Consider the following 21,617-nt stretch of genomic DNA (forward strand, 5'->3'; position numbering starts at 1 on the left):
GTTACGTCAAGCACTCAGGTATTATAATTTGATCTAGTTGTGCTTGTATAATTTTGATCTAGTTGCGCTTTCTACGTCATTTTGTTAACATCGTTTGGTTTGTTATTTAACATCATTTGGTTTGTTATTTCTAAGTTAACTTTCAAAAAATTGGCTGGCATCAGCATTTTTATTCTTTAAGTTGTTTATTTTTTCTTTTGGAATTCGTTCCTTTTTAGAGCAACCTAAGCTTTTTCAACCTAATCGAATTCTTTGCCGACTGTTCTCTGTATATATAAAGAAAATAAAGTAAATATTTTTAAAGTGTTGTGAAAAGAATTTTTAGTTGTACAAAGTACTACAATATCGCTATAAAAATTATCGTCTTCGCTTAAGAAAAAAAAAAATAGAGCGTGGAAAGAAGAAGAAAAACTTATTATAACAATTATGAACAGCGACAAATATATCAAAGCGAAGCGTTCTATTTACGTATTGAATATGTTGCCACATTTTTAATACAAAAGTTAAACTTTTCTCCACTTTAATAAATGTAAACTAATGCGAACTTTACAATTAAATTATTAATTCCTTCGTTTATTATTGGTTTAAGTTGTCGAAAATTAATATTTCAATTGTGAGGTTCGCATTAGCATACATTTATAAGAGTGGGGAAAAGTATATGCATTTTTTAATAGTTTTTTGAATATGGCTCTTTGAAGACGAAAAAGCAGACGAAAAGCATAGACTTACAAAATGACTGATAACTAAATAACTAATCAAAATTTTTGAAAAAGAAAAAAAATACTTCTTCATAATGTCAAAACACAATTATGGGCCGAGTTTCGTGCCCGAGCGAGGCTTCTGGGGCGATATATTGTGATTACAGACACACACACACACACACACAGCCGCGTTTATTATTATGTATAGATTATAGTTGATTGAATATTTGTAATTTATGTTTTGATTACAACTAAGGAATAATTTAAACGTTTTTATTTTTAAATTAATCTTAATATTACATTTTATACTTACATAATTAAAAAGAAATATTGACCCATTTCAGAAGCCTTAACAAATATTACGAGTTCTTAAAGTTCTAGAACAATTTTGTTCGATCGTTCTTTAATTAATCTCAAATATAGTTATAATTTTAGATTAAACATAATTTATTATCTACTCTCGTGATGTTATCAAATAGCATAGAACTTATTTCTTTTTTCTACCGTAACGAATTCTCGTTAAATGTTGTCAAATTTTTAATTATCAGCATCTAAATTTATCGTTATTGCTCTCCCGTTGATATGAGTGATCGTTAATCTCATCCGTTTTTGTTTACCTCAAAATATATTTCCTCACTCACGTGAGTTTCGATACATTTTCCGGTTTTTCTTTTACAATTCGAAACAAATCTCTGATAAAAACATCTTTTTATGATAAACACACTTATATATTTTTTTAGCATTGTCGGTCGATGTTTTTAGCATTGTCGGTCGATGTTTAGGTTGATTTCGGTCTATTTGTCTGTTACCTACAGATGTTTTCATCATCTGTGTTCACTATCTTGTAAGTGCATCTGTTCATACACACCTGTCTTTAAAAGGGCAATGCAAATCTGCTCATGCTCTGTTCATATCTGTTCATCAGCATTCATGTGCAGATTTAGTGTTTTTGTTATTGTTTTCTACTTTGATGGTTGTTTATGTGTCATATTTTTACTTTTAATGGTATTTCAATGGATTGTACTTGCCCCCCAGGTTTTTTTTTAAACTATTAAAAAAAATTGTGAAGTCTTTATGCTTTTGAATTTGTTAAATTGATATATTTTTTTAAAATTTATGTTTGAATCTGAATTTTATTTTTCAGATAATCGGGAACAGCATAGAGAAGAATTGCATAAAGGTATTAATTAATTTTCTTGCAATATTAAAAATTTGACATATTTATTTTTGTAAATATTCTTTTGGAATTAATTAAACCATATATTTCATTTTCGCGTCGTAAATTGTAAAGTAATCCCAATTAACCAGATAATTTCACCCGCTTTTACAAAGTTTATCAATATAATAGCCAAAAAATTTCTGAGTAAAATTTGTCTTTAGTTTCTATTTTTGTCTTAATTTAAATTTTGGAATTTTGCAGTTGGCACCTGAAAAATTTCAGATTTTACATGTTTTTCTTTTGTTCAAGTTTAGGTTCTAATATTTTGCATTACCTGTTTTAAAATAAGAAATAATGCTTTTATTTAATTTTCTTTTATAAATATAAGTTTTTTTTCTCGATTTTATTTTAGTTTGATAATTTAACTTCAATACACAAAATCGAAGTACATTCAATGTTTTTTTATGGTATTTTTTTCTCTATAAAAAATAAGTTAAGTCTCATACCTCTTAAAAGTATTCATTAATATTAAATTTTTTATTGTCTCATTTCGTACTAAATATGTGATACAAAAGGATGGTTTCATAATTATGAACTCAATTTTTTCAGACTTGACATGCACATAACGCTGTTAAAGAAAAGTGAAGTTGTTTAAAAAAATTTATGTTGAAATAATCCCTTTATTTGCACTTATTACAATTTTTACTAACTGATATGAATTAAATTTTTTTTCCAGGAATTAAAAACTAGCTGTCATGTATATAATTCATTGTATTTCATTTTTATTACTCATTGTATTATGCCCGTAGCAGTCGATTTCTGAAATGTAATTTTTTTTTTTAAATTTAATTTTGATGAAATTTTAGTGAATGTAAATAGCACTAACAGTTATTTATAATAATTTTTCTAGAACCGCTTGATTTTTTTCTTTAAAGTTATTTTTTCATTTTAATAATCTGCATAGCAACCGCTTATAATTATATAATTATGGGATTGCCCCGAATTAAAGATGCCCTTTTAATTTTTCAAGTTAAACTAAGGTTGACAAATAAAAAAGTTTTTAACTATTGTTATGTTATATATAACTATATCTTACAAAGCTGAATTATATTTTATTCTTTTAATTAAAATGTAAGTTTAACGAATGCTGTAGTATTTAAGCTTCATTATCACAACATCACAATAATTGGAGACATTTATCTATAAAATATTTAATTTGAATGCTGATGCAAGTTGTAATAATAATTATTTATGTTCCTTAAATTTTAGATCGATTTTTCGATGTTCCTTTTATATCTTAAAAAAATAGTTTAGTTTGTAGTTAATACAAATATGATTTTTTTTCCAGCTTTGTGGGATGCTTGCAGTAGAGGTGAGGTGAATAAGGCAAGGCAATTAATTAAGCAATTGGGTCGAGAAACAGAGCTCATAATCAACAGTACGCCAAATGGATGCAGCACCTTATTGTTTAAGTAAGTATAATTGAATCTTGTAAGTTTATATTACAGTACAGAACCCGTTATCCGGAAATCAGAAAACCGGAACGAAAGTCGATAAATTTCCCCCGCCATTTAAAAAAAAAATTTTTTTTTTCCTCTTAAGATTTTAGGATTTTTCTTTCTTTTTTGAAAGATGTTTACCTTACCATCATTTTGAAGATAATCATTAGTGTATTACTTCATCGTTTTTTTTTCTTTTTAAGATTATTTCCAAATAATTTTTTTTTTTTAGTTGGGTTTAACAATAAAATAACGGCTTTTTGTAGCGATTCAGAAAACCGGAAAAATCAGTTATCCGGAATAGCGATGGTCCCGATCGTTCCGGATAATCAGTTCCCTACTATTATTACGCATGTAAGGGGAGACTCCATTCAGATGTTTTTATCCTATATTAGTCTCATATAACTTGGCGAATCTGTTTTTGATGGTCAAATGTTTTGTTTAAGTATATTTTCAATTTTTAAGGGTCATACTTCGATTTTTCATTCTTAATCTGCCACTTTTTGAAAACTTTTCTATCAGTTTTGTTCAAATTTTGCCGTTTAAAATTGCTTAGTCTTAAAGAATTTGTTGAAAGTTAATTTTACTTTAAAGTGCTCAAACCTCTGACTTTTTTCTTGTTTAAAATATTTTAACAATATTTTCCAAATTAAGTTTACAGCTTATATTTTATGGATTAAAAATATGGATTTTTTTTCAAAGGTTTGTTTATTCAGAGAAAGTGAATATTAGTGTCTGATTTTGTAACTTAAAATGTCATCTGTTCTAACTAATTAGGATATTCAAGGTATCTTTCAATCATTAAGATTGCATGTAAAGCAGATGGAAATCTACCTTTTATATTAAAAGTTAGTTAAATGTTCTGTTTTTTTTTGTGCACTCTACATACATTTAGTTAAAAAGTGCTAATTTTTTGTCGAAAAAGTAACATTTATTATTATTTAGGTTAATAATTCTTATTTTTATTATTACTAAAAAATTTTATGTAGTATGCTTTTATTATTGATCAATAATATTTTTTATGAACTGCATGAGGATTGTTCCAAAATTGAAAAGAAAAAAAATCACTTTAACTATGATAGGGTGCTCCATTCTAATATTAAATACTTTCGTTTTGAATTAGTTTATATTTAAGTGTTTTCTACAGAGGTAAATTATTAGAATGTGCTGATAATGAATTAAGCATGTAGGTTAGAATATATACTTCATGTTAACATAAAAGCAGAGTTGGCCGTTGATTACAGTAATCGATTACAACTGTAATTGATTACAGATAATTACAGCTATGTAATCAATTACTTGTAATCACGATTACAAGTAATCAATTACTTGTAATCGTGATTACAACTATCAAAAAATTTTGATTACATCTGTAATCATGATTACAATTTTGATTACAGTAATCAATTACTTGTAATCACGATTACAAGTAATCACGATTACAAGTAATCAATTACTTGTAATCGTGATTACAACTTTCAAAAAATTTTGATTACAGCTGCAATCAGGATTACAATTTTGATTACAGTAATCAATTACTTGCAATCATGATTCCAAGTAATTGCAATTACAAGTAATCACAACAGAAACGATTACGAGTAATTATGATTACAAGTAATCAAAATATATGATTACATGTAATTTGATTACATGTAATTGTGATTACTTGTAATCAAACTATACGATTACAAGTTATTACGATTGTATACTATTGTCAAATTTTTTATTTAAGTATTCATGTGTTTACATATTTTTATGTACATAGAATGTACGCACGCATGAACGTACAATTTGCGATTCCTATACATACAATGTATGCACAAACGTTGTTTGTACGTACAATATTCATAATTATATTGTAATATACTTAATACAATGCGCATATGCTTAGTACATATAATTATACATTTATGATACATGTACGCATGTATGTTAGTTTGCACAAAAAGGCAATGTTTTGTATACATAGACAATGTATGTATGAACGTATATGAAAATAATGTTTATGCGTTTACATGCTTTTATGTACTTAAGCACATATATTGTATAAATTTACGATAATAGCACGTATATACAATGTACGTATGTATATAAAATTGTACGTATTTACGTACAATATGTAAGAATGTTATTTAAAGGTGCAATATATGCACATAATTGCGTAAATAAAATGCGCACATGTATACATGCATATTTATATGTACATCGATATATGTGCACGCAAAGTATGTACTTATGTACAACTTACGTATGTACTTGTATAACTACATACTTTGTTAATACTTATGCACATGTAATGCATGGATGTACAAAAAATAGTTATATGCACAATGTACGCATGTACATACAACGTATACATGTACATAATTACAAGTAATGTACAAATACATGCGTACATTTAAATATATGTAATTACAATATACACATACATTGTGCATACATTAAAAAAATTTATATGAGTAAAGTTATTAAAATTTGTTTCAAAATTTATTCTAAGCCATATGAAACTCGACCTCATATATTTTAGAAAGCAAACGATAATTTTATTTTGAATTTCTAAATATTAATTCCACACATAAAATTTACCGTTTTTCTTACCAGTTAAAAAATTTCTATGAATCATGCATTACGTTATAAAAAAAATAAATCTGTATTGTCAAACATTTCATGAAAATACCTGAAAATAATTTTTTATTCAGAGAATTTCAAAATGATATAGAACAATTAAAGCTGAAAACTAAATTTAAATATCGTTTGATTTTGTCATTTAACTTGCTTGAGTCATTAAAAGTTAACTTGCATGCATTTTATTTATTGCATTGTACACATATTTAGACATAAATGTAATGTACATATGTATACGTGTAATGTATGTACGCATGTACAATGTATGTACATACATTCATGCATTGTACGTGCATATATAGTACATATGGATATGCATACATGGAACATACGTGTATTGTACATGTGTGGATACATTCATTGGGCATATATACATTGTACCATATGCATAGATAGGGATAGCATGCATGTACAGATGTAAAATTTGTACGAAAGAATTATGCCCAATATATTTATACACATATGTACTGTATATGTACACACATATGTACATTATATGAACATTATATGTTCATTTCATCATATGAACATTATATGAATATACATCTGTACACTATATGTATATACATCTGTACAATATATGCATCTCAAATGTGTGTATGTACGTACGCTATGCATGTCGAATGTATGTATGAATATATGTAAAATATAAATACGCCCAATGTACGTACAATTGTACACAAATGTATTATGCATATTTGGATACATACATTTAGCATGAACATATTATGTATATGTACATAAATACACTGGACATGCATATCATGTACATGTATATTGTATACATACATATATTGTACATCCTACAGATATACCTATATTGTACATGCATACATATATTATACTGTTCATAAATAAATTGCACATGCATGCATGGGACATACATTGTACAGACAATGTATGTATGTTCGTACAAACACAAGTACTTGTATATACATGCGTACATGAACATAGATATACATTTTACATGCACAAATATTTGCTTAAAATGCATATATTCATTGTGTATAAATGTACATGTCTACATTGTTTGCACATACATACGTAATTATTATCTATATACATACGTACATGTATTTTATACCTACAATATAAGTGTATGTACATGTGTGTGAAATTAAAATGTCTGAACATATGCACTAGATAAAATCATATGTACATATATTTTAGTTACATTCATTTGTACGTATACAAATACGTACAAAATGCAGTACATATTAATACGTGCAAAATGTATCATTATAAAATACATTCTACTATCTACTGTAAAATATAATCATTTATAAGAATACAATAGTCTTGTAATCGTGTATTTAGATTACAGGTAATCATAATTACATGTAATCAAATTACATGTAATCATATATTTTGATTACTTGTAATCATAATTACTTGTAATCGTTTTTGTTGTGATTACTTGTAATCGCAATTACTTGGAATCATGATTACAAGTAATTGATTACTGTAATCAAAATTGTAATCATGATTACAGCTGTAATCAAAATTTTTTGAAAGTTGTAATCATGATTACAAGTAATTGATTACTGTAATCGACTATGTAATCATGATTACAGCTGTAATCAAGCTTTGTAATCACGATTACAAGTAATTGATTACTGTAATCGATATTGTAATCATGATTACAGCTGTAATCAAAATTTTTGAAAATTGTAATCATGATTACAAGTAATTGATTACTGTAATCAAAAAATTTAATCGATTACATTTTTGGCCAACTCTGCATAAAAGTAATGCAATTATCTTTTTTTTTTTTTTAATTAGGGCTTGTGAAGAAGGTCAAAAAGAAATTGTAAAATTGCTTCTTGAAAATGGTGCTGATGGCAGGATTCATCCAATAACTAAATATTCGCCTCTGTACATTGCTTGTTACTATGGAAGGAAAGATATCACAGAAATCATAATCAAAGTAAGAGAAACAATTAATGTTAGTTATGTTAAAGAATCATTTATTGATTTTATTTACTATTTTTGGTGCTCAATTTTTTAGTTATTAAAGTTTAAACAGTAAAAAAGTTTTAACTAGAGGGTCACAAATAAACTACAATGAATATTAATAATAAGCAGTATAATACCAATTATAAAATAGAAAAATATATTATTCAGCATTATTGAAGTGGAGGGTCGGACATAGGTTTTATGGTCTGGGTCAAATGTCATTGCAAATCACTATCTTAATGTGTAAACTCTTTGAAGATATGAATTATAGAATTAAAATTTAATTTTATTTATATCATCAGGCTCCTTGCTCATTTTTTGCACACCTTTGTAATTTTAAATTTTTACTAGTTTTGAGCAAAAAAAAGAACATAAAGTTACACTACCTAACACTGCTGTGACAGCAGCATTTACAATTTTTTAAGTATAGCGTGATATTAAAATATTAATTTCTGTTTTTCTTATTAGTCAAATGACTACATGTTCTGAATGTAAAGTAATCTTTTGCTAAAACTGTTGAACATTACCAATTATAAATATTTTTTTTATGTAAGAAAAAAAATTGTCTGCAGGATGACACCTTTCGCTAGGGATTTCTATCAGACCTTTAACTCTTCTTAGCTCCAGGTCAATTATTTCTGTATTCGCCCTATTAAATATATCCTTGTGTAGCTGGCATATATTGATATAGAAATTATGAAGCTCTAATGTAATTTTTTATTACTTAAGCTATGGTATTTTGCTAGAAAAAATTTAATATAAATTTGAGGACGTTAGCTGAGAAAGGTTATGAAAATAAAATAAATAGTGATTAAAAATGTTTAAAATAAAGAGGCTACCATAAATGATCATCTGTTCTTTTAGCAATCCTATTATTTAAATAAGCAATAATAAATTCATTTCGTTAAATAAGTAGAAAGACCACATTAATAAGTTTTTTATTTTATTTTAAACATAAACAATATTTGTTTTTAATAAAATATATTTTTTGTGCTTAAAATTTAAATTACAATTTTTTTTCCAGAAATTTCCTGAATTAGTTGTGGTCACTACTGTCGAAAAATGGCTTCCAATTCATGCTGCTGTGATTAATGGTCATTTGCAGGTTTTAGATCTCCTTCTAAAATATCCATATGAGTCTTCTGTGCTTCAAAGATACGTGGATAAAACACAAAAATGGGAGTATTTTTTCCCATTTGATATCAACGCAAAAGATGTCACAGAACAAACAGTTCTGTATGTAGCCTGCCTTGTCGGGAATCAAAGAATTGTCGATCTTCTTTTGAAATTTAAAGTGCCGGCAAAGAAGATTAAAAAGGAAGATGGATCTGATGATGAAAGAAAAGATGATGAACACAGGTCAGGATCAAACATAAGCCCCACTAAAAAACGTTTGTCAACTGGCATCCAAAGTGTGATATCGAAACTTAGTTTAAGAAATAACACTGATAAAGAGGAAGAACATTCCGAAACTGAAATTTCTCCCTTAGACCTAGATCTTTACTGTAATAATAACACTGAGACTGCTTTACATATAGCCATTAAAAAGAAATACCACAGTATAGTTCAACTTTTGCTTCAAAATTCAGCCAATCCAAACCTTAGTATTAAACAGTCTACTGAAGAACTGAATCGAGCAAATGATAATTCGGGCTCTTCTTCAACTGCTCTTGTAGAAGCCTGTAAAAATCGTGATGTGAATATGGTGGATTGTCTCGTAAGATATGGTGCAAGAGACGACCAGTGTAAAGCTCTGAAAGTTGCCACTGCCAACAAAGATGAACATATTGCTTCTAAGCTATTAACATTAAAAGCATATCAAGATCCTGAGTTTAAAATTAATAAGAAAGCTCTTGAAATAGTACCATCAACTCATCTGGGTGGGTTGTTGGGAAGTGTGACATTTAGCTCTATGTTTCCAACCACTCCTGTTATGATTAACTGGCATGGCCAAAAATGTTTGCACTACATAAAAGAGGAGTGGTTATTAAATGCAAGCATGGCTCACAACGTCAAGTTAAAGCTTACTGCCAGAAATCAGAGTAGTGCTCTAATGGCTATCACACGTCTTGACATATCCAACAATCAACTGACAGAACTTCCTTTGTGTATATTTCAAATGGCATCTTTGAGACATTTTAATGCAGCTAATAATAAAATATTTAAACTTCCTGAAGCTGATAAAAATGATAAAACATCATCTTCATCCCCTAAAACAAAACGTGATATTCATTCATTAAACCAATCAGGGTGGTGTTGCCCTGTTCTGGAAGAAATTCATTTACATGACAATAGGCTGGATTGTGTACCAGCTTGTCTTTTTACACTACCCTCGCTAACAGTTCTTGATTTATCGAACAATAAGCTTCAGTCTTTACCTTTTAAAATGTGGTTTGCTCCCAAGTTAAGAGAATTGAATCTTTCATTGAACATGTTGCACGATTTGCCTTCTAAACCTCCACCAGTTCGCTCTATATCTGCCTCTCGTCTTACTCCAAGTATTTCAGAAGACCAGGTGAATTCCACTGAATCTAGTCCTCGTCATTCCACTGTTGAATCGTTTGAAAGCTCTGGTGATATTCCAAATTTACTGTCTCCTGTCTTTGAACCTGAGAGAAGATTTAAAGTAGATGGTGATCTCAGACAACAAGAGTTGTTGCACCATAACTTTTGGAGCTCCTCTATAAAGGTAAGGTAACAGTCTAACCCATCCACCTTTAAGTGTCATACAATTTGTTTCTTTGTGTAACAGTCTATCTCCTAAGGAAACAGTCTATAACTAAGATATGCTAATTTCTTATTGCAGATGATAATTTAAATTCAACTGTATAAACTTCTACTTTTTCTGAATAAGTTTATCTTTCATTATAAGTAATTTAGATTTTGTTCCATTAATTGCAATCTGAAGTTAATTTTGGAAAGCTACTTTTTGAAAGTTGTGGTCAGAATCACTAACTGAAATCTGTATTTACCCAATGATAATTTTATGTACAAAATTACTTTCAGTAATTATTTTTATTATTTTATTTATGATTTAAAAAAATTGTAGATTGTTAGGTATATTATTTTTTACATCTTTGATAATATAATTTTGAATTCAAAAATCTCAGGTGAATGACTCTGGATGGAAGAAAAATTAAGTCTTTATGTTTTAAAAACTATTTAGCCAATTTTATCCATACTTTAAATGAAGTTAGAGCAAATTCAGTTCAAATTTTAATTGAAATTGTCCTTTTAAATTATATAATTTAAGAGATGTAAAAATTTTTGTATCTTGCAATCCTAACTTTTGATTAGTCTTCTGACCTGAGATTGACCTGAGACCCATAAAATCTAATTCAATTGAAAAAAATAGTGAAGTTTATTCGGAATAAGTATGTCCTTAGAACAAATTTTTTAACTTAAATTATTGCCTGCACTAATAAGTTACACTAATTAATAAGCTACAAAAATTACAATTTAGTGTATAAGATCACTTTGTCATAAGATCATTTAGTACATAAAATCATCTTGTCAACAGTTACTCTGGCTGTAATACTTTTATTTTGCGTACTGTACATAAATTAAAATTTTTATATATTATAAGTGTGTATAAATTAAAATTTTTAAAAATATTTTCCTTATAGATTATTAAAACTGATTGTTCACACATTTTATAAGTAATAATATTGGGTTATAGCAGTAGTATAAATTTGATTATTTTATTCTTATAAATTTTTTCAAATTTTTAGATTGTAGAATCTTCAAATGGAAATGAAACTGGTAAAAACCAAAAGTGCCAACTGGCAGCTCTTAATCTAGCCCACAACGCTTATGAAACAATCCCTCCCATACTATCCTGTTTTGCTGTAAACTTGGCTAGATTGAACATGAGTTATAATCGACTTACGGAAATGGGACCTGTTAGTAGTTATCCAGCTTGTCTTAAGCATTTAGATCTTAGCCACAACAGAATTAAAACCTGGTTAACCACTCGAAGAATTGATCCTGATCTCAACACTGAAAGTAGTTCATGTTATAGTCAAACTGAATCTATGAGTGCAAAAATGAAGCCATCAAGTACTTCATCTTCTGGTAGAGTGATTTATTTATTTATTTCTATTTAGAAAGTGTATTTATTTATTTTTTGTTTTGTTTTTTACTTATGCTCAAAATAGGAAATTTATAACATTTATCATAAAACCAAATTGGCTATTTTTTACCCTCTTTGAAACTTAAGAAAGCCAAAAAATTTGTTATAAGGAATGTAATGAGGTGTTTATTTTAAGATTTATTCTGCAATGTTTATAGCCTTGCTAAATCTATAATTATGCTATCATATTATTCACATATTCAATTATAAATTATTTTTGTTGTCTAAAAAAAGTTGATGAATTATAAAATCACAAATTGTTACCACCTGGGAGCAAAACTGAACCACGGTTTTTCGGTTTCCCGAACAAAAGTTATTGCTAGCCTTTTCCTTAAAGCACAAAGACCTTATTTTAATATTTTTTAGAATTTAAGACCCTTTATACAAATTTTTAATTTTGATATAAATATCAAGAAATTTTTGCAATTTTCTTTTTTTAAAAGGACTAATTAATAAATACTATATTTTTTGAAAAAATTTTGGTTGGGCCCACAGCAGTCCCAGGCCCTGGGATAATTGTACTTCTCCCCCCTCCCCTGAGCATGGCTTTGTCTAGGAGAATCAACAAATTTATGTGTAATGTTGGGATCCAAATTTATGTGAGAGTCGATAATAAAAAAAGTATGTAATATAATAATTTATTTTAGTATTAAATAAATTAAAGTTTAAATATTTTAAGGGTTTATGTCTGTTTGATTATAAGATTTAAATTTTGAAGATAATCTATTTATTATAAATATAAGAATTTTAATAACTTTTGATACAGATATACTTGTATACTACATCTATTGAATCCCATTGTACTTTATATACTTGTTATATCTTGAACTTCACAAGCTTATGAAGCTTCTACTTGTAATATATTTGCTAACTTTTTTTAAACAATCCTATACAGTTTAGTTTTTCAAAGGTACCTATTTTGAGACGTGCTTTTCCTGATTCTGTTTTTATTTAATTTAGATTAATTCAGCAGCTTATTCTGCCACTTAATTTTCTTTGTAATTCAAGGACTTCTGTTAAATTCATGTTTAAAAAAATATTAGTAGTAAGTATATAAAATTTTGCTTATAAACAAGATTTAAGGATCAGTTTATGACTAATGCATAATGCATTTTTATGTTCTATTTCAAATTTATATGGGAATTTGTTCTGTTAGTTTTTAACCATTTAAGTTTTTTTATGATGTCACAAAATATTTGATAAATAATTAATTTTTATTTTCTAATAATTGATTTTTTTATAAAAATTTTAAAACTTTTGATTAAATTCAGAAATTTATTATATTTTAAAACTTTATGTGGTAAAAAAATATTTTTCAGTTTATTTTATAAATTTTTTTAAAAAACATTTCTCAAAAAATGTATTCAAATTTAATTTGACCAATATTAATGATGTGAGTTTACATTTACACTATGACAAAGTTAAAAGCTTAAACACAGTCATCAGTATTACAAAGCATGCTTTCTTCAAAGCTTTGAAATTACTGCAATTTTTAGTTATTAGAATAGTCAGTTTTCGAACTATTTGATTTTATTTCTAAATTTCAAAATACCACTCAAGAAATACTGAGACATTTTTAGATTTGAAAAATTTATTAACAAAGCATTTGTTATTTTAAAGTAAAAAGACTTGTGTGAAGCATTATATTTCATTTCACATTCTCTTATATTTAGCAATTTTGTATTTAAAATTTTAGGGCTTCTTTTAAATTTCATTTTAAAATTATGTTTGATATTTAAATGTTATATCAATTAAACTGCAAATAAAGTATGAGTGTCTTGTTATACTTTTTGATTGTTGTGTGAAATTCTATGGCAGGTCGTACACAGTCTCCTTCCTTGCATTCTTGGGGATCAGCTAAATCACTGACTGGCTTAGTGTGTCAACATAGACGCCACAACAGGTTGGATAACTTAAGAACATTAATCTTAGCTGACAACGAGTTGGACCGATTAATATTAATTTTGGACGAAGATGATTTTGAGGAAGAAGACTCAAAGTCATCTGAATCATTTGAAACATTGGACCCTACTGGAAAAGTATGCTCTTTTAAACCTCCTCAAAGATAGAAAGTTGAAACCATTAAAGTTTATCTATGCTTAAAATGGCTAATATAATCAGGAAAAGAGTTCTTTGTCAGAAACTAATTCTTTTATCATGATCATGTAGTCTTTGAAAAATATTTTGTATTTAGTTAATTTATTTTGTACTTAAAAATATTTTTTGAGTGCTTAAAAAGTACTTAAAAGGTGCTTATTTTTTGTTGAAAGACTTGGCTACGCACCCTGATCATAATTGTGAAATTCTCCCCTAGTGTTCGCTTTCATTTTTTTTGGGGGGGGGGTTACTTTAATGAAGTTAAAAATATTAAAATATTTTGTATTTGCTGCATTGAACGGATTTTCTTCTATATCCTAGAAGCTAATTTGTAAAGTAAATATTAAAAGCCAATGATTTGTAAGGTCTTATTGCTATTTCATGAACATACCTATGATTAAAAAAGGTATAATTTATTTTAGCATTCACAAATAATCAGAATAATTGCTATATACTTTATCAGTAAAGCTTAACCCTTTTAGGACACACTTTGACAATTTTAGATGAAAGCAAAAGCTTTTTTTCATTGCTTAAAATAAGGTTATCCTGAATTCAGAACCAAGGTATATCAAGGTCAAAAATAAGGTTATCCTGAACTACCCTCACTATCTTGGATTTCACGCTATTTTTTTAATTTGCGTTTTTTTTATGCTCAGAGAAAAAAAAAATATTTATCAAAAATCTAAAAACAGACAAATCTATCTTTGAAAATTGCTGATTACAGAATTGCATTGGTATAATTTTATCAGATAAAATTGAATAATCTGTAGTGCTACCGAACATTTTATTTCTCCAATTTTGATTGGATAATCGCCTTGTATTTTATGTGTTCAAAAGATACTGCCAAACAGAGTAAACGTCCACCATCAATTTATTTGTAAAATTTAAGTAATATTATGAGCCGAAAACCATAGCATGCAAGGTATCAAACACTGAGCAAAAGTTCCTTGATATGTGATTTCTACTCTTGCAAAACAACTCATAGCCATTTAAAATTTCATTGATTTAAAATTAAGCATAAATTTTTGTTTTTGGCTGCAGTTGAGTGAAAAACTTTCATTTCGATTAAATAATCTTTGAAAATGAATTTTGTCGCAATAATGAAATTTCCCATTAAACAAAACTATTTTTAAAGAAAAAAAAGGTTCATGCTATTTAATCATGCTATTATATGTCAGCCTATGTAATAATTGCCTGTGTTATTAATAATTGTAAAAAGTGAAACTTAACAAAAATAAATTCTCATTTATTTTAGTTTTTTAAAAATGTTTTATTTACCAAGTAAGACTGTTCTTTCAACACAAATTTATCATAAAAAATAACACTTTTTAAGCAAATGTAATATGTTGTTTTTATAACTTTTATGGATCTGTAGCTTTTATTAATAACTGTTTGCTTAAGTTAGCTCATCTCTAGCTTATGCCCTCTATGCTTATTATATAAATAGTGCAAAATAATAAATATGAAGAAAATTCACTTTTCTTTAAAATGTGAAAAGCAATTGTGAGCTACTTTTTAAATATTTGAAATGTTAGTTTCAAATGTTGAGTTTCAGTTTTAAATATTTTCTTTTTTTCCCAATAGCTTAAATAATTGATGTATTAAGGAATTGTCTTTTTCCCCAGTTAGGCAAGGAGGTAGCTCCTGTCATTTTGAAAAAGCAAAGACTTCTATCGCATATTTCGTTCTTTACAGGTGTTACAGATGGAAATAAAAAGTAAAATCCTCTTCCCCAACCTTTCCATGCTTGATGTTAGCAACAATAAAATAGATGAAGTTCCCTCTGTGATATCCGAATTCAACAACTTGTCTGTTTTGAATCTTAGTGGCAATGTGGGCATCTGTCATTTGCCTCCTGAAATGGGCTTGCTCGGTAAGCTTTGGAATTTGAATACCAGAATGTGTAATCTCACTGAACCACTAAGAAGCATGATAGATAGTAAAAAATACAAGACCATGGATGTCATAGGCTATTTAAAGTCGATTTTAGAAGAGTAAGTATTTTTTTACCCCATATTTAAAAAGTTTACCATATTTTACTGGTTTTTAATGATTAGTAAGATATTGCTTGTAAAGATGAAAAGGAAAAATGCACACTGTGGTGAAATGGAATAGTGCACTTCATTCTTAATGTACATTCTTAATGTTCATGATGATAATTAAAAGCAAAATTATCTGTTTGAAAATATCGCCTCATACAATAAGCTGTGCTTCTAAACTAATAAATTTAGATAAACCTATTCTTACTAATTTTTGGATGAGCTTGTGGAATGATTCATGTGCACTGTCCAGGTGCTTTATTTTTAATATTTACATCTAATATGCTATTCATTTATTATTTTCAGTGCTAAACCATATGCTCGAATGAAATTAATGATTGTTGGTATTGAAGGGATAGGCAAAACTTCCTTACTGGAGCAATTGAGAATAGAAGGAACTGGAGCCTATCGAAAGAAACCACCTGAGGTATTTTAACAAGTTTTTACTTTCTGTTTATCTGTGTGTTATTATTTCAAATATATTAATTTCAAATATAAACAGAGTAACTTTAATTGTTTCTTTGCCAAGTACACTTGTGAATACTAAAATTGCATAGCAAGCTTTGAATAGTTACTGATTGAATTTAGGTTCCAATTGTTATTGCAACAAAATAATTTTAAATGGCTAGTCTAATTTGTAATAATTTTATAATTTTTGTAATATATAATTTCAGTTATGAGATACAGGTTTTTTTGCAAAATTTAATATCTATTAAATTTACTGATAATTTCAAAAAATCGGAAATTTTTTTTGATGCATATTATGTTAATTTATTTTAAGAAATTCATACATATTAAATTAAGACCGTTCATAAATGATTTCACTCTTTTTTTCTCTCCATATTTTTGTTCCCTCCTCCCCTTTGTCACAAAGTGTCTGACTTCATCCTTCTCCTTACTCTTCTTTTTGTCGCATTTCACTCTATGTGACATAAATATATGTGAGCAGTTCAGAAACAAAAACATGTTATAAATCATATTTAAAATTCATTTTTTTAAAACTTTTAACTATCATAATTAAAATTCATTTTTTTAAAACTTTTAACTATCTGTTTTAAGGACATTTGTGAGAATAACAATAATAATGGTTAGATTTGTACTTATATTGATGATAAAGATTAAAAAATTAAAACAACAAATAATATTAGAATATTTTATCTGCCAATTTTAAATATTTTCATTTTATGAAACTGTGGGAATCCTCCCCCTTTAAGTGCAACATCATTTAGCATGGTCCCACAGTGATAATAAAAGATTTGAAATTTTAAATACTAATTATTTTAATTAGAGTAAATAAGCTGTTGGAATATTTCCACAAAAACTTCTTATACATTTCTTTTTTGCACTTACATTGCTTTTCTTAAGCAATAAAGAAAACTCCCTTGAATTATATTGAAAATTCAAACTATTTTGTTACATTATCTTACAGTTTTCAAGATTATTATTATTAAAATGCTAATGATTATTTATTTAAGCATTGGGCCAAGAGGACTGGAAATAAGAATATCAATCTTAAAACCGCCAAAGGTATTAATATATCAACGGTTGGTGTAGATGTTGGGGATTGGATTTATGAAAAGAAGATACGAGGTCAATCAAGCTATGGTCCTGTAGTTTTTAGAACCTGGGACTTTGGAGGACAAGTAAGATTTCTTAGCTGTAACATAAATTGGAATAAATAATAAGTTTATTAATTGTGTTCCATTAAAAACTATATATTTTTTCTATTTTCAGAAAGAATATTATGCTACGCATCAATATTTTCTGTCTAAAAGATCTTTATATCTAGTCACGTGGAGAATTATTGATGGTGAAAGGGGTGTTGATGGCATATTGCAGTGGTTAGTAAATATACAGGTAAGTTAAATATTTACTACTTGTTTTTCATTTACATAAGACACAGAATGTTTAAGGAAAGAGTAAATGAAAATATTTTATTTACTATTTGTTCTCTTAAATATTAATCTTGTAAAATTTCTGTCCTTTATAGGACTTTGCCAATGTAACTGATGTTAAGAAGTGGACGTTTTTCAAATTAATCTAAAAAGTGATTATTTAAATAATAATGAATAATTATGAAACAGTATCAAAAAACAATAATTGGTAATTATAAATAAGAAAACAGTAATGCATAGTTAACTTAAATATTGTTTATTATCTTCCGATTAACATTTAAAAAATTGGTTACTCATAGCTACTCTTTTTAAGAGTTTTTTATTACTAATTCGAAATTCTAATAACAATGGTGCTTTTTTTTCAACTTTTTTTTTTTTTTAACCTTTGTTTTTCACTAGTTGTGTTGTGTTTTGTGTATTACAGAAAAAAGTTATTGAGATTTCAGAAATCATAGTTAGGATATTTTTTTAAAGCTATAAGTTAATTCATGGGAATCTTTTATTTGCAGCTTCTTTGTGTTCATTCTTTTTAAAGTCTTTTTTTTCTTCAAATAATAGCATTATCGCAAGTTGAAGGCATGATAAACAGCTTTTATTGCTTTATTCTCATACTTTTTTATTGAATAAGTCTTTTATTGAATAAGTCACACTACTTTCTTGTATATTGAATAAGAAAGTAGTGAAAGTTTTTGTTATTAAATTATGTTCTGATCATCGTCATATTTCATTCTTAGTAAATAATTAATTCACTAGGAATAACCAATTTCTTTTATTGAAGATATTAAGATTAAAAAATTAAAGCACTCTTCTAGTAGAAAGCCAGTTTTTGCGGAAGGTGTTCATAAAAGTAACGTCCTCACATTTTTAATTTTAACAGCATAAAAGAGGCAGTGTGGTCAGCACCGACCGCCTTTATTTCCTTGACAAATTCATATCCGTTGATCTAAAGCTAAGTAAGTTTTTAAGCTGCCATCGGAAATAAAACCCCATATCTGATTTCAAAACATTCTCAAAAACTTACTTATAATAATGAGAAGGAATGGCGACTATTTTCACAACTGTAAACTGGTAAATAATTTGAATTATTTTTAATTTTAATGATATTCACTGTATTTTCACAGGCTCGAGCACCTAATGCTCCTGTAATCATCATAGGCACCCATTATGATCTGGTCAAAGAACGTTTCCCTCCCTCCTACTCTGAAGATCTTCAGCAAATGATCAGGGATCGTTTTATCAATGTTGTTGATGCGGACAAATGTGGTCTTCCCAGAGTCATTGATACAATTGAAATCAGTTGTAAAACGAGACATAATATCAAGTTACTTTGCAATCTGATTTATGATACTGTATTTGATCTTAAATGTCCTGGTGAGTGAGTCTAAAGTTAGTTATTTTGTTTTATAGTTTGATCTTTATTTTTTAATTTATTTATAGTTAAAAAAGTGATTAATGCAGAAAACTAACTTTATGCCAGTTATATAAAAGTATAAATAGAAAAAAGAAATTTTATGTTTTTATAATATAATATATGCAGTTGTATATACCCAAGTAGCATATAATGTTAGATGAAAAATCTATCATTATTTTGCACTACTTTCAAATATTAGAAAGATATAAAAGTTTGCTATTTTCTCTGCATTATGTAACTTATTAAAATAAACTTCTTATTTTAAATAAACTTATTAAATATTCTTATTAAATAAACTATGAAGTTATTGAAAAGTTTTTTTAATATTTAATCTGATTTTAATCGTTGAATTTAATAATCACTTTACTAGTTATATTATCCAATAAGATCATTGTTTAGTAAAAAATTATTCAAAAAGGCACTTATTCATTTTTATATAGGAAGCAAAGAGAGACTTCTTGAGCAAAAAATACCAGCTACATATTTGGCATTAGAAGATGTTGTTGGTCTTTTAGCAGTTGAGCGTCATGTACAGGGGAAGGATCCAGTACTGCGTGCTGAAAACTACCGGTATATTTTAATTCCTTCTACAAATTAATTAATTAATTTTTTATTCAAACGAGTGTTTTACCTATATAGATATTTCTAGTATTTGTGATATAAGTTTTTTTTTTAAAAATTGTGCTACTATTTTAGGAATATGGTAATGCATGAAATGATGCAGAGATATAACATAGCTTTTCGTGATTTATCAGAATTGAATCAAGCTTCAACTTTCCTTCATGAAAACGGTAAGTAATCATGAATTACATTATCTATTTTATTATAATGGAAGTGAGTTATATTTACATACTTGCCAACATTAAATAAAATAACGGGGGTTTTACTAGCTATATTTTATACGTTTTGAGTATAGTTTTAATACTTCATGCATATTTATGCAAGTCAAAAAGAGAAATTCAAAATTTAAAATAATCTAAGCATTTACATTTATGTAAGATTTATATACATAAGATTTATTTACATAAGATTTATATACATAAAAAATGTGTCTTTAGTCTTCAGGAGTCTTCGTTAAAAAATAGGAGACTTGGCAGGTATGTAAATTAAATAGTAATCATGAATTACATTATCTATTTTATTATAATGGAAGTGAGTTATATTTACATACTTGCCAACATTAAATAAAATAACGGGGGTTTTACTAGCTATATTTTATACGTTTTGAGTATAGTTTTAATACTTCATGCATATTTATGCAAGTCAAAAAGAGAAATTCAAAATTTAAAATAATCTAAGCATTTACATTTATGTAAGATTTATATACATAAGATTTATTTACATAGGATTTATATACATAAAAAATGTGTCTTTAGTCTTCAGGAGTCTTCGTTAAAAAATAGGAGACTTGGCAGGTATGTAAATTAAATAGTTTTTATTTCAAGGGTTTTTACAACATTTATTTAAGGAATTTAAGTTATTTTAAAATTTTCCTCATTAGCATTTCATTTTAGAATTAAATATAATATTTTAAATTTGTACTGAATTTATAAATAATGAACTTGATGTTATTATCAATAAAGATAGCATATAAATTTATTAGTTATTGCTTTTATGTCCTAGGTATATTGCTTCATTATGAAGATGCTACATTAAAAGATCTCTACTTTCTGGATCCGCAGTGGCTATGTGATATGTTAGCTCATGTTGTAACTATAAGAGAAATCAATCCTTTTGCTAGAAATGGTAATGTATATGTTTGGATGAGTTAAGCAATATTTTTCTTTAAAAAAATCAGATATTTTGAAAAAGTGTTCTTTTCAAGAATTATAAATTTTATTAAAAAAAGACTGACCTACTAAAAATAGCTATTGTAAAATAGCTATCACATATTTATTTTTTCAAATGTAAGCATTTTGAGCTATCATGCAAAACTGATTTATATTCTGAAAACACGAAATATGCTTTTTGAATATGTAAAGTTCAATTATCCATGCATAAAAATTGAATTATCACATTAATGTAGAGTAAGAAGTGTTTACTGATATTGTTAAAGTTATTTTTGTATTTATTAGATTTGTTTGCTTTTAATACGTTTGTTTG

General features: G+C 27.1%; 1 protein-coding gene across 6 annotated transcripts in view; it reads left to right on the plus strand.

Moving 5' to 3' along the window:
• Lrrk (Leucine-rich repeat kinase) overlaps positions 1-21,617 on the plus strand; it is a 110,397-nt gene that overhangs the window by 62,418 nt on the left and 26,362 nt on the right. For 4 of the 6 annotated variants that reach the window (XM_043049649.3, XM_043049650.3, XM_071185066.2 and 1 more), the window contains 14 exons: positions 1,846-1,881; positions 3,209-3,332; positions 7,767-7,911; positions 8,965-10,629; positions 11,672-12,014; positions 13,891-14,111; positions 15,865-16,163; positions 16,515-16,635; positions 17,684-17,851; positions 17,943-18,065; positions 19,225-19,474; positions 19,955-20,084; positions 20,211-20,305; positions 21,138-21,260. In XM_043049649.3, coding sequence (XP_042905583.2) covers positions 1,846-1,881; positions 3,209-3,332; positions 7,767-7,911; positions 8,965-10,629; positions 11,672-12,014; positions 13,891-14,111; positions 15,865-16,163; positions 16,515-16,635; positions 17,684-17,851; positions 17,943-18,065; positions 19,225-19,474; positions 19,955-20,084; positions 20,211-20,305; positions 21,138-21,260 — 3,843 coding nt within the window. Of the gene's footprint in view, positions 1-1,062; positions 1,546-1,607; positions 1,737-1,845; positions 1,882-3,208; positions 3,333-7,766; positions 7,912-8,964; positions 10,630-11,671; positions 12,015-13,890; positions 14,112-15,864; positions 16,164-16,514; positions 16,636-17,683; positions 17,852-17,942; positions 18,066-19,224; positions 19,475-19,954; positions 20,085-20,210; positions 20,306-21,137; positions 21,261-21,617 lie in introns of those variants that run through there. The other 2 variants (XM_043049652.3, XM_043049653.2) reach the window with 2 other exon arrangements.

The sequence above is a fragment of the Parasteatoda tepidariorum genome, chromosome 5 (assembly GCF_982258835.1).
Source record: "Parasteatoda tepidariorum strain Cologne lab strain chromosome 5, Ptep-v5.0, whole genome shotgun sequence".
NCBI classification, from domain to species: domain Eukaryota; kingdom Metazoa; phylum Arthropoda; class Arachnida; order Araneae; family Theridiidae; genus Parasteatoda; species Parasteatoda tepidariorum.